Source organism: Mizuhopecten yessoensis, unplaced genomic scaffold (assembly GCF_002113885.1).
Source record: "Mizuhopecten yessoensis strain PY_sf001 unplaced genomic scaffold, ASM211388v2 scaffold1539, whole genome shotgun sequence".
In the NCBI taxonomy this organism is placed as follows: domain Eukaryota; kingdom Metazoa; phylum Mollusca; class Bivalvia; order Pectinida; family Pectinidae; genus Mizuhopecten; species Mizuhopecten yessoensis.
In genome coordinates, this window is record NW_018404097.1 from 88,728 (window position 1) to 108,325 (window position 19,598).

The 19,598-nt window shown below is 39.7% G+C and overlaps 1 protein-coding gene across 1 annotated transcript in view; it reads left to right on the plus strand.

Annotated features, from left to right (window-relative positions):
* Nucleotides 1-19,598, plus strand: part of LOC110464344 (sodium- and chloride-dependent transporter XTRP3-like) — a 45,739-nt gene that overhangs the window by 2,002 nt on the left and 24,139 nt on the right. Inside the window, exon 2 of the mRNA XM_021519527.1 lies at nt 17,846-17,980. Coding sequence (XP_021375202.1) covers nt 17,846-17,980 — 135 coding nt within the window. The remainder of the gene's footprint in view (nt 1-17,845; nt 17,981-19,598) is intronic.

The following is a 19,598-nucleotide window of genomic DNA, read 5'->3' on the forward strand; positions in this document are numbered from 1 at the left end:
TCTGTACAAGTCCACGTGTATGTTCATCTGTACAAGTCCCCGTGTATGTTCATCTGAACAAGTCCCCGTGTATGTTCATCTGTACAAGTTCACGTGGATGTTCATCTGTACAAGTCCCCGTGTATGTTTATCTGTACAAGTCCACGTGTATGTTCATCTGTACAAGTCCACGTGTATGTTCATCTGTACAAGTCCACGTGTATGTTCATATGTACAAGTCCCCGTGTATGTTCATCTGTACAAGTCCCCGTGTATGTTCATCTGTACAAGTCCCTGTGAATGTTCACCTGTACAAGTCCCCGAGTATGTTCATATGTACAAGTCCCCGTGCATGTTCATCTGTACAAGTCCCCCGTGTAGATTCTACTGTACAAGTCCCCATGTGTGTTCATCTGTACAAGTCCCCGTGTATGTTCATCTGTACAAGTCCCCCGTGTAGATTCTACTGTACAAGTCCCCATGTATGTTCATCTGTACAAGTCCCCGTGAATGTTCATCTGTACAAGTCACCCGTGTATGTTCACCTGTACAAGTCCCCGTGTATGTTCATATGTACAAGTCCCCGTGCATGTTCTTCTGTATAAGTCCACGTGTATGTTCATCTGTACAAGTCCCCGTGTATGTTCATCTGTATAAGTCCCCCGTGTAGATTCTACTGTACAAGTCCCCGTGTATGTTCATCTGTACAAGTCCCCGTGTATGTTCATCTGTACAAGTCCCCGTGAATGTTCATCTGTACAAGTCCCCCGTGTATCTTCACCTGTACAAGTCCCCGTGTATGTTCATATGTACAAGTCCCCATGTAAGTTCACATGTGCACGTCCCTATGTAAGTTCACATGTACACGTCCCCATGTAAGTTCACATGTACAAGTCCCCGTGTAAGTGCACATGTATAAGTCCCCGTGTATGTTCATATGTACACGTCCCCCGTGTAAGTTCACATGTACACGTCCCCATGTAAGTTCACATGTACAAGTCCCCATGTAAGTTCACATGTACAAGTCCCCATGTAAGTTCACATGTACAAGTCCCCGTGTAAGTTCACATGTACAAGTCCCCATGTAAGTTCACATGTACAAGTCCCCGTGTAAGTTCACATGTACAAGTCCCCATGTAAGTTCACATGTACAAGTCCCCGTGTAAGTTCACATGTACAAGTCCCCATGTAAGTTCACATGTACAAGTCCCCGTGTAAGTTCACATGTACAAGTCCCCATGTAAGTTCACATGTACAAGTCCCCGTGTAAGTTCACATGTACAAGTCCCCATGTAAGTTCACATGTACAAGTCCCCGTGTAAGTTCACATGTACAAGTCCCCATGTAAGTTCACATGTACAAGTCCCCGTGTAAGTTCACATGTACAAGTCCCCATGTAAGTTCACATGTACAAGTCCCCGTGTAAGTTCACATGTACAAGTCCCCATGTAAGTTCACATGTACAAGTCCCCGTGTAAGTTCACATGTACAAGTCCCCATGTAAGTTCACATGTACAAGTCCCCATGTAAGTTCACATGTACAAGTCCCCATGTAAGTTCACATGTACAAGTCCCCATGTAAGTTCACATGTACAAGTCCCCATGTAAGTTCACATGTACAAGTCCCCATGTAAGTTCACATGTACAAGTCCCCATGTAAGTTCACATGTACAAGTCCCCATGTAAGTTCACATGTACAAGTCCCCATGTAAGTTCACATGTACAAGTCCCCATGTAAGTTCACATGTACAAGTCCCCATGTAAGTTCACATGTACAAGTCCCCATGTAAGTTCACATGTACAAGTCCCCATGTAAGTTCACATGTACAAGTCCCCATGTAAGTTCACATGTACAAGTCCCCATGTAAGTTCACATGTACAAGTCCCCATGTAAGTTCACATGTACAAGTCCCCATGTAAGTTCACATGTACAAGTCCCCATGTAAGTTCACATGTACAAGTCCCCATGTAAGTTCACATGTACAAGTCCCCATGTAAGTTCACATGTACAAGTCCCCATGTAAGTTCACATGTACAAGTCCCCATGTAAGTTCACATGTACAAGTCCCCATGTAAGTTCACATGTACAAGTCCCCATGTAAGTTCACATGTACAAGTCCCCATGTAAGTTCACATGTACAAGTCCCCATGTAAGTTCACATGTACAAGTCCCCATGTAAGTTCACATGTACAAGTCCCCATGTAAGTTCACATGTACAAGTCCCCATGTAAGTTCACATGTACAAGTCCCCATGTAAGTTCACATGTACAAGTCCCCATGTAAGTTCACATGTACAAGTCCCCATGTAAGTTCACATGTACAAGTCCCCATGTAAGTTCACATGTACAAGTCCCCATGTAAGTTCACATGTACAAGTCCCCATGTAAGTTCACATGTACAAGTCCCCATGTAAGTTCACATGTACAAGTCCCCATGTAAGTTCACATGTACAAGTCCCCATGTAAGTTCACATGTACAAGTCCCCATGTAAGTTCACATGTACAAGTCCCCATGTAAGTTCACATGTACAAGTCCCCATGTAAGTTCACATGTACAAGTCCCCATGTAAGTTCACATGTACAAGTCCCCATGTAAGTTCACATGTACAAGTCCCCATGTAAGTTCACATGTACAAGTCCCCATGTAAGTTCACATGTACAAGTCCCCATGTAAGTTCACATGTACAAGTCCCCATGTAAGTTCACATGTACAAGTCCCCATGTAAGTTCACATGTACAAGTCCCCATGTAAGTTCACATGTACAAGTCCCCATGTAAGTTCACATGTACAAGTCCCCATGTAAGTTCACATGTACAAGTCCCCATGTAAGTTCACATGTACAAGTCCCCATGTAAGTTCACATGTACAAGTCCCCATGTAAGTTCACATGTACAAGTCCCCATGTAAGTTCACATGTACAAGTCCCCATGTAAGTTCACATGTACAAGTCCCCATGTAAGTTCACATGTACAAGTCCCCATGTAAGTTCACATGTACAAGTCCCCATGTAAGTTCACATGTACAAGTCCCCATGTAAGTTCACATGTACAAGTCCCCATGTAAGTTCACATGTACAAGTCCCCATGTAAGTTCACATGTACAAGTCCCCATGTAAGTTCACATGTACAAGTCCCCATGTAAGTTCACATGTACAAGTCCCCATGTAAGTTCACATGTACAAGTCCCCATGTAAGTTCACATGTACAAGTCCCCATGTAAGTTCACATGTACAAGTCCCCATGTAAGTTCACATGTACAAGTCCCCATGTAAGTTCACATGTACAAGTCCCCATGTAAGTTCACATGTACAAGTCCCCATGTAAGTTCACATGTACAAGTCCCCATGTAAGTTCACATGTACAAGTCCCCATGTAAGTTCACATGTACAAGTCCCCATGTAAGTTCACATGTACAAGTCCCCATGTAAGTTCACATGTACAAGTCCCCATGTAAGTTCACATGTACAAGTCCCCATGTAAGTTCACATGTACAAGTCCCCATGTAAGTTCACATGTACAAGTCCCCATGTAAGTTCACATGTACAAGTCCCCATGTAAGTTCACATGTACAAGTCCCCATGTAAGTTCACATGTACAAGTCCCCATGTAAGTTCACATGTACAAGTCCCCATGTAAGTTCACATGTACAAGTCCCCATGTAAGTTCACATGTACAAGTCCCCATGTAAGTTCACATGTACAAGTCCCCATGTAAGTTCACATGTACAAGTCCCCATGTAAGTTCACATGTACAAGTCCCCATGTAAGTTCACATGTACAAGTCCCCATGTAAGTTCACATGTACAAGTCCCCATGTAAGTTCACATGTACAAGTCCCCATGTAAGTTCACATGTACAAGTCCCCATGTAAGTTCACATGTACAAGTCCCCATGTAAGTTCACATGTACAAGTCCCCGTGTAAGTTCACATGTACAAGTCCCCGTGTAAGTTCACATGTACAAGTCCCCGTGTAAGTTCACATGTATAAGTCACCGTGTAAGTTCACATGTATAAGCCACCGTGTAAGTTTCAATGTAGTAGTCCCCGTGTAGGTTCACATCTACAAATTCCCCCGTATAGGTTAACCTCTACAAATCCCCATGTAAGTTCATGTAAGTTCCCGTGTATGTTCATATGTACAAGTCCCCGTGAGCCTGTACATGTCTCCGTGCTCCTGTACAGGTCCCCTTGCGCCTGTACAAGTCCCCGTGCGCCTGTACAAGTCCCCGTGCGCCTGTACAGGTCCCTGTGGGGGTTCACATGTTCAAGCTTCTTTTAGGTTCATCTGTATAAGTCCCCCCGTGGGGAATCACCTGTACCAATCCCCCCTAGAGGATCACATGTACTTGTCCAGTTTACTCGATCGTGCCACGGCACGACCAAAACACATTTGTATATTGATCTGCCCGCAATGGTGATTGTTTTGCGATGACAGTACCTACACTATCGACCAGTATGACTCATGCTTCTGTGGCCTTGTTAAACCGTTATCTCGTCTTGGGACTGCGATTACCGAGATATGATACCAGAGGCGTTCCTGTCACCGTACAACTCCTCATCAGTTTGTCTCACATTTCCATTTATTAGGTCATTTTTACATACTGGATACATTTCACCGACTTTTTCAGGAAAACTTTTAATTATTCCCTATGTCACAAGTATCCGAGTATCTCAGACCTATCGGTATATCCAATTAATTGAAATCGTGACAATAATGTCACTAAAACTATCCTCATATTTTTAGCACGCTCATTAAGACGTCTAAAGTAATCAAGGTGACATATTCCGTTATTCATGTCGACTTAGGGAGATAACTATAATGATGAGCCGACTCATTTATCACCAAACGTTGACCTATTTTTCAACAGTAGACTGAATTAATCTACTGTTGACTATTTCTGATAGTTTTCATGGCACAATCATCCCGACTTAAATTAATTGGTGGCAAGAATATGTTCGGGTGCTAGAAATATTGTCAACGTAATCATGACACTTCCGGTTGTAAATATTAGTTGGGGCATGATGTGAAGTGAAGATCGAAGTCTAAGTGTGTATCTCATTATACTGTATTAGTCAATCACATTCACAAGATATAATAGGAGGCACGTGTATGCCCATAATCCTTAAGATGTTGAATGATGTTTATTTTGCGAGGATGCTGTTCTCGGTGAGGCACACATCGGAAATGACGTCCCCCCTCTAGCGGCTAGTCCAGTGTTTACATGGATGTCGCCAGTGTATGACAAGAATTGGGAATACGTCTAATGTTGAATTATCTTGGTTGTCGTTTGTTGTGCCTCGCGGTAAATCATCTGTTCGGTATTCATGAGATGATTCAGCGGACCCGATGTCCGTCTGGCTCCGAGGGGAATTAATCATTTATAATCAGCCACTTACAATCACAGTCTCGCATGTTTACCTCACGGCCTAAGTATTAGTGTCAGAAATGTCTCGAACGTCTTAACCACGTGACAATTTGATTAACAGGATATAACCATCAGTTTGATTGGTAAAAGTGTTTCCCGCCAATCAGTCCACCGACCACCAGGTGCCCAGTCTGGTAATATGAACTATCCTAATAATTTTAATGTCGTCAACTCAACACCCTGATAACAAGGTTGTCACATATACGTCTTAATTTTCAAACTTTTACGTATATTGCAAGATTAAATTGAAATGCAAAACACAATCGATCGATTGATTGATTGATTTAATGATTGATTGATTGGACTCTACGTTTTGCGACAGCTCATGTCATATGACAACGGTGTCCTTCGATGAATTGGTCACTCGATGGCTTAAAGTGCAATCCTACTGAAATGTTCTTACCTGTACACGACAGCGTGATACCCCATCAGACTATGTAATTCTGAAAACGGCTTGTAAGTTCCGGAGGAATAACGTGGGGAGGGAAAGAAATATTGATTTTGCATCATATACAAGCGTTAAGCTGCACGTGAACCGTCCACGTAAAGCGTTCCTGGCAGAAACTCGGTCATGAACCTATTGACTGATTGTTGGCATGAAGTATTCTTAGAAAAAGAGTTGTGTGTCTACAGCTCTCACCTCGGGGTCTGATGTCTACGTGTCCCCTCCATACCACATGGATGGGTTTAGATCTGTATATGAGTTTTACGTTTGACATTTTCATTAACGGTACAATGGAAGGCAAGCACACATCATGGAAAGTCATTAACAGTTTAATAATCGTCTCTTTTAGCCCTACAGCCAGAAAGTCAAGTTTATTTTCTCCCGATATTGAATCTGTACTTTTTTTATATCAAGATATCCTGCTTAGCTTATTGCTTACTCTAAAAACCGATAAACATTGTTGGCTCCAGAAAACAGCCTCTCAGAACGCAACAGTATGTAAATTAGGTGGGTATATGAAAAACCATGTACGAGATTATATAGATTAAATGTCACAACATGCAAGGTTACACTAGTAACGGACAAGGTCATTCTGACATTGGCAACTATATGGCGGTTTATCAAACAAATGAATGGAAAGAGTTTGGGGGTTCCGGACAGCCAGTTTTAGTGAAGAACGCATGAACAGTCTCAGAGACCTTTGAAGTATTAAAGAAAAGTGACGTCATAATATGAGAGTCACATCCAGTGATACCGAGGTGGTCGATAATAGATCGATATACTATGTGCAGTATTCTGGACGATTTTAGGGGGAATTAGTAAAGGATATGCCGTCGTTAAGAAGTGGAAAGGAATTGTAATAATACATATGGAGGGAGAGTGGTAGTTTTACTCCGTTTATACGGACGAGTATTTGTATCCGGATTCTGTCCTCCGGTCCGGGATTTATCTTTCGTGTAAACTGGGATAGAAATGGGGTAGCACTGTTCATCTTTCATATGCGGTATTGATAATCTGGATGTTGTCACTCGGATGCAAAAGTTTGCAAGGAATTGCGTTTCAGAGAGGTTTGATCACCTTTTTATGTGTGCTGATCTCCTTCAGGTATACATTTAAGATGACCGTAGTGAGTCTGTCTACGCGCTGTGAGCCTGGTTATTGTTGTTTATCTCCCTTGTTACTCGAAACTCACTACTTCAGTACCGCCATGGTCGCTCTCATATTTTTATTTACTTCTTTTGCCTTGAAGGTGAAGCAGCTTTCTCAATAATTTTTGAGAGATACAAATCTTTTTTGAATTTCGTTTTCCTTGCTGCTTCAAGTATGTGTGATTTGTAGCTTTTTTAATTTGTTGAACTAGTTTTGTTTGATGATACTCCTTGACATTGCGCCAAATACTACATTTTACTACTTGGCATCGATCGCCATACTGGGATGCATTTCGGGAGGGAATTTTATTGGCAAGAGCAACGATTTGTACATTACGCCGATCGATAATCGCGTGGGGAGGTGTAAGAGAGGGGAAGCAACGAAATCCATGTCAGATAAAGGGTCTTCAATCGATACACAGGGCCATAAATTGGTGTTAGAGATGTGTACACACGGCTGACAGAGGGTCCCCACGGCACCAGCGTTCTAACGAAATGTACAAACCCGATGCGTTTGGTCGCATCACACGGCATCTAACTGAGCTTTGCTGTTCCTGAAAACAAGATTACGACTTCTGTCACGTGTAAACATTGCAGGGTGATTTATTTTAGGGTGAAGAAAATAACATTTGCAAGAACCCATATTGTCAAACAACAAAATCTAGTAAGCGTGCGATATGGTGTCAAAAGCCAGTCTCGTGGTTTGTGACGGTGACATGACGAGACGTTAACGTGTCTACCTCGTTTTATTTAGAGTAATATTTGAAAAATTACCATGGGTTCTCCATTGTCTCCACTCTCCTACAAGTTAAGGCATGTGCTCAGTCAGAAATGGATAAATTCTTAATTATTGTATTTATATTCAAACGAGTTTGTCGTTAGCACACAGTGTTGATTCCGCCATTAATATCATGATACTCAAAAGACATCAGTTATTATTGGACGAATTAATAGACTAGATTTCTACGAGCTTGGCTGCATTAATTTTGATTATGTCTTCGTGTCTATTGGTTATTTGCGTCTGTCACGTTGTTGTGTTGCCAATATTGGGATACGGGCTATATTTCAACCTCTCCGATGACGTCGTGGACCTGATGAGCTGTAACCGCGCCATAACACGTCCCTATTTGTAGCAGATGACTTGTAAGGCGGAACTGGTTAAGAGCTGCCAGTCTTAGTGACGACTTAATTACTGGAATGTTAGATGACTGTTAGCTCTTCTATTAGCTCTTCTGTTAGCACTTTCTATTTCAGTATGCACGTGTAGAAGATCTCTTACATATGAATGGTTGTTATTTTTTAATGTTTAATGTCTTCCAAACAACCAAGTTCTGTTGATGAGGCATCTCAAGCCACATCGGCCTGACCACATATGGCTGTAAAACGAACCGAAGAAGAAAGAAATCTCTATGGCATTGATAGAGGAAGTTTTTGACCACTGTGGTTCTGACACAGGAAGTTGTTGACCTCTGTAGTACTGACATAGGAAGATGTTGACCTCTGTGGAACTGACACAGGAGGATGATGACCTCTGTGGTACTGACAGAGGAAGATGTTGACCTCTGTGGTACTGATACAGGAAGATGTTGACCTCTGTGGTACTGACACAGGAAGTTTTTGACCTCTGTGGTAGTGATACAGGAGGATGTTAACCTCTGTGGTACTGACACAGGAAGTTTTTGACCTCTGTGGTACTGATACAGGAGGATGTTAACCTCTGTGGTACTGACACAGGAAGTTTTTGACCACTGTGGTACTGATACAGGAGGATGTTGACCACTGGTTCTGACACAGGAAGTTGTTGACCTCTGTTGTACTGACAGAGGTAGATTTTGACCTCTGTGGTACTGACATAGAAAGAGGTTGACCACTGTGTTACTGAACGAGGAAGATGTTGACCTCTGTGGTACTGACACAGGAAGTTTTTGACCTCTGTGGTACTAGGATAGGCAGTTGTTGACCGCTGTGGTTCTGACAGAGGAGTATGACCTCTGTGGTACTAGTGTAGGCAGTTGTTGACCGCTGTGGTTCTGACAGAGGAGTATGGCCTCTGTGGTACTGAGACAGGAGGATGTTGACTTCTGTGGTACGTACTGACAGAGGAAGATGTTGACCTCCGTTGTACTGACGGAGGAAGATTTTGACCACTGTGGTACTGAACGGGGAAGATGTTGACCTCCGTGGTACTGACATAGGAAGTTTTTGACCTCTGCGGTACTGACAGAGGAGGATGTTGAGCTCTGTGGTACTGACAGAGGAAGATGTTGACCTCTGTGGTACTAGTATAGGCAGTTGTTGACCTCTGTGGTTCTGACAGAGGAGGATGACCTCTGTGGTACTGAACGAGGAAGATGTTGACCTCTGTGGTACTGACACAGGAAGGTGTTGACCTCTGTGGTACAGACACAGGAAGATGTTGACCTCTGTGGTTCTGACAGAGGAAGATGTTGACCTCCGTTGTACTGACGGAGGTAGATTTTGACCTCCGTGGTAGTGACATAGAAAGATGTTTACCACTGTGTTACTGACAGAGGAAGATGTTGAGCTCTGTGGTACTGACAGAGGAAGATGTTGACCTCTGTGGTACTAGCATAGGAAGTTGTTGACCTCTGTGGTTCGGTTCTGACAGAGGAGGATGACCTCTGTGGTACTGACACAGGAAGGTGTTGACCTCTGTGGTACAGACACAGGAAGATGTTGACCTCTGTGGTACTGACAGAGGTAGTTGTTGACATCTGTGGTACAGACAGAGGAAGTGTTATACCTCTGTGGTACTGACACAGAAAGATGTTGACCTCTGTGGTATAGACAGAGAAGTTGTTGACCTCTGTGGTACTGGCACAGGAGGATGTTGACTTCTGTGGTACGTACTGACAGAGGAAGTTTTTGACCTCTGTGGTACTGACAGAGGAAGATGTTGACCTCTGTGGTACTGACAGAGGATGATGTTGACCTCTGTGGTACAGACAGAGGAAGTTTTTGACCTCTGTGGTACAGACAGAGGAAGTTTTTGACCTCTGTGGTACTGACACAGGAAGTTGTTGACCTCTGTGGTTCTGACACAGGAAGTTGTTGACCTCTGTGGTACTGACACAGGAAGATGTTGACCTCTGTGATACTGACACAGGAAGATGTTGACCTCTGGTTCTGACAGAGGAAGATGTTGACCTCTGTGGTACTGACATAGGAAGATGTTGACCTCTGTGGTACTGACAGAGGAAGTTGTTGACCTCTGTGTTACTGACAGAGGATGATGACCTCTGTTACTACGACTGAAGGGAGATGTCACTCGTTGTCGTGTTGCCCTTCGTAGAGGTCTCAAAAACAGGACAGCAAACTACGGTATAACATTGTTGGTTGACTCGTGCTTTTTAAACCGTATCCGTTTCTTTACACTGGTCTACGTATTGAAATTATTTTTAAATTCACTTTTCCCGATCAATAACAATGATTTTAAGGTCGTTCCCTATTCCTACTCTACGCTGCTTCAAACACGGAACAAAAGCTAAGTGCATTGCAAAACGAAACCATTACTGCGTCGTCTTCTCGTTCAATATTTCATGGCTTTCGTTCTGCCTTTTTATATCGGTTTGCCAATACTTCTCAAATGAAGGAACACTTTCGAAAGATGAAGGAACTATTTGCAGCAGCACAGCATGCCTTACAATAGTCGGTGCACACATGCTATATCAATTATTAGCTCCCCGTGAGGGAAATACGAAGATTTACCATCCATTACCACCGGAAACCGATGTAAACGTTATAGGCCTGGTTCAATGAGTCTGAAATCCATATATATTCTTGCAGAGAAAAATTTCAATAGCTGTTTTACTTTTTCGATTTTCGAACATAGTCATTATCTCGTTTTCTGATGCCTGTCACGAATGTTTACGGTGTTACGGAAAATGTCTTCTCTGATTTGAGTTTTAGATGATCAGTCCTTCTCCGATTTAAGCTATAAACTAAAGACTACACGATGTATATCCAATTTGGTGTAGCCACCTATTGTGAGGTGTCGCTTATCGTGCTGAAGATTACTCCTCGGGGACGTTTGAAGGGCATGTAATGCCATTGATATACTGGTAGGGACAACTACGGAACAGACACACCGTCAAAATGGAGTGCTGTGCTGGTTCTCAATCGATACATTCTAGCGAACGTTTCGTCTCTCCCTCTGCTCTAGGAACTTCTAAGTTACATTTTTAAACTAAAATAACGATGTAAATATGTCATTAATATGGTTTCACTACATCACATACAAGCGGGGCTTTTCGATAACAGAGCTGTCTCCAATATCTCATACAATTCACGCTTACACCCGAATCCCTCCTACTTACACCAAGAGTAAAAATGTTCAGACCCTTTAATTTATGCTCGTGCGGTAAAGTATTTAATAAAATTTACTTAAATATAGTATGATATTTTGTCTTTTCTGCAGTAGGTCGAGTTTCCTTGTACAAGAGGTCGTTCCGACGATAATCGCACTGCATTGTCCAACTGGTGAAACACTATTCTTGTTCCAGTGGTATATAGATCGAATTTCCTTGTTCCAGTGGTATATAGATCGTATTTCCTTATTCCAGTGGTATATAGAGCGTATTTCCTTGTTCCAGCGGTATAGATGGTATTTCCTTATTCCAGTGGTATATAGAACGTATTTCCTTTTTCCAGTGGTATATAGAACGTATTTCCTTGTTCCAGTGTTATATATCGTATTTCCTTTTTCCAGTGGTATGTAGATCATTTTTCATTGTTCCAGTGGTATATAGAACGTATTTCCTTGTTCCAGTAGTATAGATCGTATTTCCTTTTGCCAGTGGTATGTAGATCATTTTTCATTGTTCCAGTGGTATATAGATCGTATTTCCTTTTTCCAGTGGTATGTAGATCATTTTTCCTTGTTCCAGTGGTATATAGATCGTATTTCCTTGTTCCAGTGGTATAGATGGTATTTCCTTGTTCCAGTGGTATAAATCGTATTTCCTTGTTCCAGTGGTATATAGATCGTATTTCCTTGTTCCAGTGGTATAGATCGTATTTCCTTGTTCCAGTGGTATATAGGTCGTATTTCCTTGTTCCATGTGGTATAAATATCGTATTTCCTTGTTCCAGTGGTATAGATCGTATTTCCTTGTTCCAGTGGTATATAGATCGTATTTCCTTGTTCCGGTGGTATAGATCGTATTTCCTTGTTCCAGTAGTATAGATCGTATTTCCTTGTTCAAGTGGTATATAGATCGTATTTCCTTTTTCCAGTGGTATGTAGATCGTATTTCCTTGTTCCAGTGGTATATAGATCGTATTTCCTTGTTCCAGTGGTATATAGATGGCATTTCCTTGTTCCAGTGGTATAGATCGTATTTCCTTGTTCCAGTGGTATATAGATCGTATTTCCTTGTTCCAGTGGTATATAGATCGTATTTCCTTGTTCCAGTGGTAGATCGTATTTCCTTGTTACAGTGGTATATATCGTATTTACTTATTCCAATGGTAGATCTTATTTCCTTGTTCCAGTGGTATAGATCGTATTTCCTTGTTCCAGTGGTATATAGATCGTATTTCCTTTTTCCAGTGGTATAGATCGTATTTCCTTGTTCCAGTGGTATATAGATCGTATTTCCTTGTTCCAGTGGTATATAGATCGTATTTCCTTGTTCCAGTAGTATAGATCGTATTTCCTTGTTCCAGTGGTATATAGATCGTATTTCCTTGTTCCACTGGTATATAGATCGTATTTCCTTGTTCCAATGGTAGATTTATTTCCTTGTTCCAGTGGTATATATCGTATTTACTTATTCCAATGGTATAGATGGTATTTACTTATGGTAGATCGTATTTGCTTATTCCAATGGTATAGATGGTATTTCCTTGTTCCAATGGTATAGGTTGTATTTCCTTTATCCAGTGGTATATATCATATTTACTTATGGTAGATCGTATTTGCTAGTTTCAGTAGTAGACCGTATAACCTTATTTCAATGATAGATCGTTTTCCTTGTTTAAGTGGTAGGTAGTATTTCCTTGTTTAAGTGGTAGGTAGTATTTCCTTGTTTAAGTGGTAGATCTTATTTCCTTGTTCCAATGGTATAGATCTTACTTCCTTGTTCCAATGGTATATATCTTATTGCCTTGTTCCAATGGTATGGATCTTATTTCCTTGTTCCAATGGTATAGACCTTTTTTCTTTGTTCCAATGGTATAGATCTTATTTTCTTGTTCCAAAGGTAGGAGGTATTTGCTTTTTTCATTTGCAGATCGTATTTCCTTGTTTCCGTCGTAAAACGTAGTTTCCTGTTCCAGTGGTAGATTGTATTTCCTTTTTACAGTGGTAGATTTTATTTCATTGTTCCAGGGGAAGCCAGCCAAATAGCGTCCATATGTCTATAAATGCAATGAAATCAATGCTTATCTGACGCTCCTCCTTCAGCTGCGCATAACACGAGATCATCGTAAGAGGCAAACATTTGATGACTTTTGGCTGTTCCTTGAATACCCTCTGCACTGAAGATACAGACATTTTGATATCGCAATTATTAGGATTTTTTTTCCAGATTACTAATAACTATTAATTTAGCATATTGTGTACGAGTTTTTAACATTCGTGCCAGTTATTTAACGCCATCTATATTTAATATGAAGACCAAGCAGGCTGCATGCAATATGCATGTAGCAAATTAGTCTTGATACCGGTCTGAATATATAAAAACTTCGCTTAAACCTATATGACTCTAACGCCAATTATCTCCGAAGGTTATGTGGAGTATTTTCTTCGAGTCAATTAATCATTTTCATGCTTTGCCGAGGCAAAACGATGACTTATTGATGAAGCAGTAGAGATTGAATTGAGGCCTAATTTGCAGCCACATCAATACGTGATATGTGGAGTGCTACGGAGGCTGGGTCGATATTAACCATTCTGTGAGACATTACATTTATGATTCAACAAGCGCGTGCTCAGTTGTTAAAAACCGATTTTTGTGATTTTTTTACTCCTCTATACTTTAAATATCCCACTAGACAGAATGAAAAGACGACTTACCGTCATGTGCGCAGTGTGGTTTCCGGTGTACAATATTAAACCTTCTGTACATAGTACTGTTAGAACCAGGGCGTAACAGGAATCAGTAAGATGTTCTAGCAACCGTTAATATGAAACAGTAACCGTAATTATCGATACTGTTAGTATGAGAAAAGAACCGTTTATATGGACCAGAGGCCTTTGATACGAGACAGGAACCGTTAATGTGGTAAATGAACCATTTATATGGGCCAGATACCGTTGATACGAGACAGAAACCGTTAATTTGTGACAGAGACCTTTAATATTGGACAGAGAGCGTTTATATGGGCCAGAGACCGTTAATATGAAACAGGAACCGTGAATATGATAAAGGAACCGTTTTTATTGGACAAAGACCGTTAATATGAGACAGGAATCGTTTTAATGATAAAGGAACCGTTTATATGGGCCAGAGATCGTTAATATAAGACAGATACCGTTAATATGAGACAGGAACCGTTAATATGAGACAGGAACCGTTAATATGAGATAGGAACCGTTAATATGACAAAGGAATCGTTAATATGAAACAGAAACCGTTAATACGAGACAGGAACCGTTAATGTGGTAAAGGAACCATTTATATGGGCCAGATACCGTTGATACGAGACAGAAACCGTTAATTTGTGACAGAGACCTTTAATATTGGACAGAGAGCGTTTATATGGGTCAGAGACCGTTAATATGAAACAGGAACCGTAAATATGATAAAGGAACCGTTTTTATTGGACAAAGACCGTTGATATGAGACAGGAATCGTAAATATGATAAAGGAACCGTTCTTATTGGACAAAGACCGTAAATATGAGACAGGAATCGTTTTTATGATAAAGGAACCGTTTATATGGGCCAGAGATCGTTAATATAAGACAGATACCGTAAATATGAGACAGGAACCGTTAATATGAAACAGAAACAGTTAATATGAGATAGGAACCGTTAATATGAAACAGAAACCGTTAACATGCGACAGAGACCATTGATATGGGACATAGACCGTTAATATGAGAAAGAAACCGTTAATATGAGAAAGGAACCTTTAAGTCGCCAATATGAAACTGTGTAATTGGGCATTATATGCCTAGAATGGGGTACGTTTCCTAGCTGCGTCCGAAAGGCAATGTTTCATATACTGTTATTAATTGCATTGTTATCGATGTGTTCCTGATTGTATAATAACACAGGTGTTTTTGATTATATAATTACAAAGGCGTTCCTGTTGGTATTATAACACAAGTGTTTTTGATTGTTTAATTACGCATGTGTTTTTGATTGTTTAATTACACATGTGGTTTTGATTGTTTAATTACACATGTGGTTTTGATTGTTTAATTGCACATGTGTTTTTGATTGTATAATAACACAGGTGTTCCTGATTGTATAATTACAAAGGCGTTTCTGTTGGTATTATTACACATGTGTTTTTGATTGTTTACTTACACATGTGTTCCTGGTTGTATAATTACGCATGTGTTCCTGATTATATAATTACACAGGTGTTCCTGGTTGTATAATAACACAGGTGTTCCTGGTTGTATAATTACACAGGTGTCCCTGGTTGTATTATTACACAGGTGTTCCTGGTTGTATAATAACACAGGTGTTCCTGGTTGTATAATTACACATGTGTTCCTGGTTGTATAATTACAAAGGCGTTCCTGTTGGTATTATAACACAAGTGTTTTTGATTGTTTAATTACACATGTGTTTTTGATTGTTTAATTACACATGTGGTTTTGATTGTTTAATTACACATGTGGTTTTGATTGTTTAATTGCACATGTGTTTTTGATTGTATAATAACACAGGTGTTCCTGATTGTATAATTACAAAGGCGTTTCTGTTGGTATTATTACACATGTGTTTTTGATTGTTTACTTACACATGTGTTTCTGGTTGTATAATTACGCATGTGTTCCTGGTTGTATAATAACACAGGTGTTCCTGGTTGTATAATTACACATGTGTTCCTGGTTGTATAATAACACAGTTGTTCCTGGTTGTATAATTACACATGTGTTCCTGGTTGTATAATTACACATGTGCTTCTGGTTGTATAATAACACATGTGTTCCTAGTTGTATAATAACACATGTTTTCCTGGTTGTATAATTACACATGTGTTCCTGGTTGTATAATAACCCATGTGTTCCTGGTTGTATAATTGCACATGTGTTCCTGGTTGTATAATTACACATGTGTTTCTGATTGTATAATTACACATATGTTACTGGTTGTATAATAACACAGGTGTTCCTGGTTGTACAATTACACATGTGTTCCTGGTTGTATAATTACACATGTGTTCCTGGTTGTATAATAACACAGTTGTTCCTGGTTGTATAATTACACATGTGTTCCTGGTTGTATAATAACCCATGTGTTCCTGGTTGTATAATTGCACATGTGTTCCTGGTTGTATAATTATGCATGTGTCCCTTGTTGTATAATTACACATGTGTTCCTGGTTGTATAATAACCCATGTGTTCCTGGTTGTATAATTGCACATGTGTTCCTGGTTGTATAATTATGCATGTGTCCCTTGTTGTATAATTACACATGTGTTCCTGGTTGTATAATAACACATGTGTTCCTGGTTGTATAATTGCACATGTGTTCCTGGTTGTATAATAACACATGTAAAGGCGTTTCTGTTGGTATTATTACACATGTGTTTTTGATTGTTTACTTACACATGTGTTTCTGGTTGTATAATTACGCATGTGTTCCTGGATGTATAATAACACAGGTGTTCCTGGTTGTATAATTACACATGTGTTCCTAGTTGTATAATTACACATGTGTTCCTGGTTGTATAATAACCCATGTGTTCCTGGTTGTATAATTGCACATGTGTTCCTGGTTGTATAGTTACGCATGTGTTCCTGGTTATATAATTACACATGTGTTCCTGGTTGTATAATTGCACATGTGTTCCTGGTTGTATAATTATGCATGTGTCCCTTGTTGTATAATTACACATGTGTTCCTGGTTGTATAATAACACAGTTGTTCCTGGTTGTATAATTACACATGTGTTCCTAGTTGTATAATTACACATGTGTTCCTGGTTGTATAATAACACAGTTGTTCCTGGTTGTATAATTACACATGTGTTCCTGGTTGTATAATAACCCATGTGTTCCTGGTTGTATAATTGCACATGTGTTCCTGGTTGTATAATTATGCATGTGTCCCTTGTTGTATAATTACACATGTGTTCCTGGTTGTATAATAACACAGTTGTTCCTGGTTGTATAATTACACATGTGTTCCTGGTTGTATAATAACCCATGTGTTCCTGGTTGTATAATTGCACATGTGTTCCTGGTTGTATAATAACACATGTGTTCCTGGTTGTATAATTACACATGTGCTTCTGGTTGTATAATAACACATGTGTTCCTAGTTGTATAATAACACATGTTTTCCTGGTTGTATAATTACACATGTGTGCCTGGTTGTATAATAACACAGGTGTTCCTGGTTGTATAATTACACATGTGTTTCTGATTGTATAATTACACATGTGTTACTGGTTGTATAATAACACAGGTGTTCCTGGTTGTATAATTACACAGGTGTTCCTGATTGTATAATAAAGCATGTGTTCCTGAATGTATATTTACACAGGTGTTCTCGATTGTATAATAACACAGGTGTTCCTGGTTGTATAATTACGCATGTGTTCCTGATTGTATAATAACACAGGTGTTCCTGGTTGTATAATTACGCATGTGGTCCTGGTTGTATAATAAAACAGGTGTTCTCGATTTTTTTTTACAGAGATGTTTCTGATTGCCTACTACGTGCTGTTGATCCTGATTTGTATACCGGTGTGCTACGTACAGATAAAGTTAGGCGCCATCTACCGGCGGGGTATAGTGGGGATCTTCAGCCACCTCATCCCCATTCTAAAAGGTGAGTTCGTCATGCTGTATACATAGTTGTGCGATTTGTATACACCAATTAGTAACCTGGTTACCTTAACCTATTCAAATAGTTTTGAAAGAATGTCTTCAACACCGGACTGTTTTTATCATGTTGAGTCACTCTCGTTCGTTAATTTTCAATTTTTAAAATTTGAAAAAATAAGCCACATTATTCCTTGCTTTTCCTTTTGGTATGTTTTGTCTGAAGATTCCGGGAAAATAAATTATATGTTACTAATTAGCCAAAAACCTGTTACTTTTTTTTAATGATACTGAAGGGAAGTCTCATGTTCCAAAATATAAATATTTAAATCGTTTAGATACTACTACAAAGTTCTTATTACCACTAATGTTAGTAGGCGGTGTACGCATGACCAGAAAAACCGCGATTAAAATGCTTTCATTTGATTTAAACATATGTTTTGCCTTTTTTACATAGCAATGGAATTGGGCACAAGTTGTACAACTTCTATCAAGCCCTTTCCCTGTTATTGATAAGTTGACATACATACACCCACACGTTCACACACCCAACCACACACATGGGCACACACATAAACATGCACATGTAGATACAGGTATAGGGAGAGGGGTGGGGGAGAGGGGGAGGAGAGGGAAGAGGGGGTTATAGAGTCCGATTCTTTTAAGATTACTTGATAAGTTCTGCAACAAGACAGTAAATTTAAGAAAATACATATCAGACCACGTGGTTGTTCCTTCTCCATGCGAACGGAACTAGTTATGATATTCGCTGTTCACAACTTTCTTCTGATCAAATCTTCCTCCTGTTCACTCCGTTTCCACTAGTCCGTCCGCACAGAGAAAGACCAAACACACGGCTTCATTATATTTATATATACGTATATTTGTACGTTGAAACTCGTGTTGTCAATCTATTAGTATTAGTAAGGTGCATGTATTAATACAGATGTCGATTTTGAGGGGTGGGGGTATTAAGATCTTTTCGAGTCATGTATAAATCGTATAAAGATAAAGAGTATGCGTGAATATCATTTTGTTTTCTTGTTCCGAAGTTGTTATATCTCCAAAAAGAAGTAGATTCAACGTAAGGGGGATGTTTCATTCAGTTCACGATAAAGTTTAATTATCTGTTCAACATAATTTTCACAGTTAAAAAAGAAACGGAAGGTATCTTCAAAAGGGTAGCCACACATACAATTATCATAAAGAATTTTATGATAAAAGTGCTAAATTTGAACTTTGATTTAATATATCATTATATTCGTTATTTGGCGTATTTTAACCTATAAACTTTCATTCAATCAATACCATCGTGTGACATAAATATAATTAATATCCTGGAACTATATGTGTAAATTGTTTCTCCTGAACTTGTGTCAATTTAGATAAGTTCTATTTATGAAGCTTTTCCTTTAAAGTCGACATGTGTCATTGTTGTCAGATTAACTCATGCATTTACTTTGTCCATCTTATACCATATATCTTTCAACTTAATTATATTACGTAACAGGATTAACTGGTCATACCAGATCGGACACTGCATTCAGTCTCAGACAAAGGACAGCTAAATTGGCTTACCTGGTCGGGTACGGCCGAAGTCTGAAAGGCCGATTGCTATGAATGAC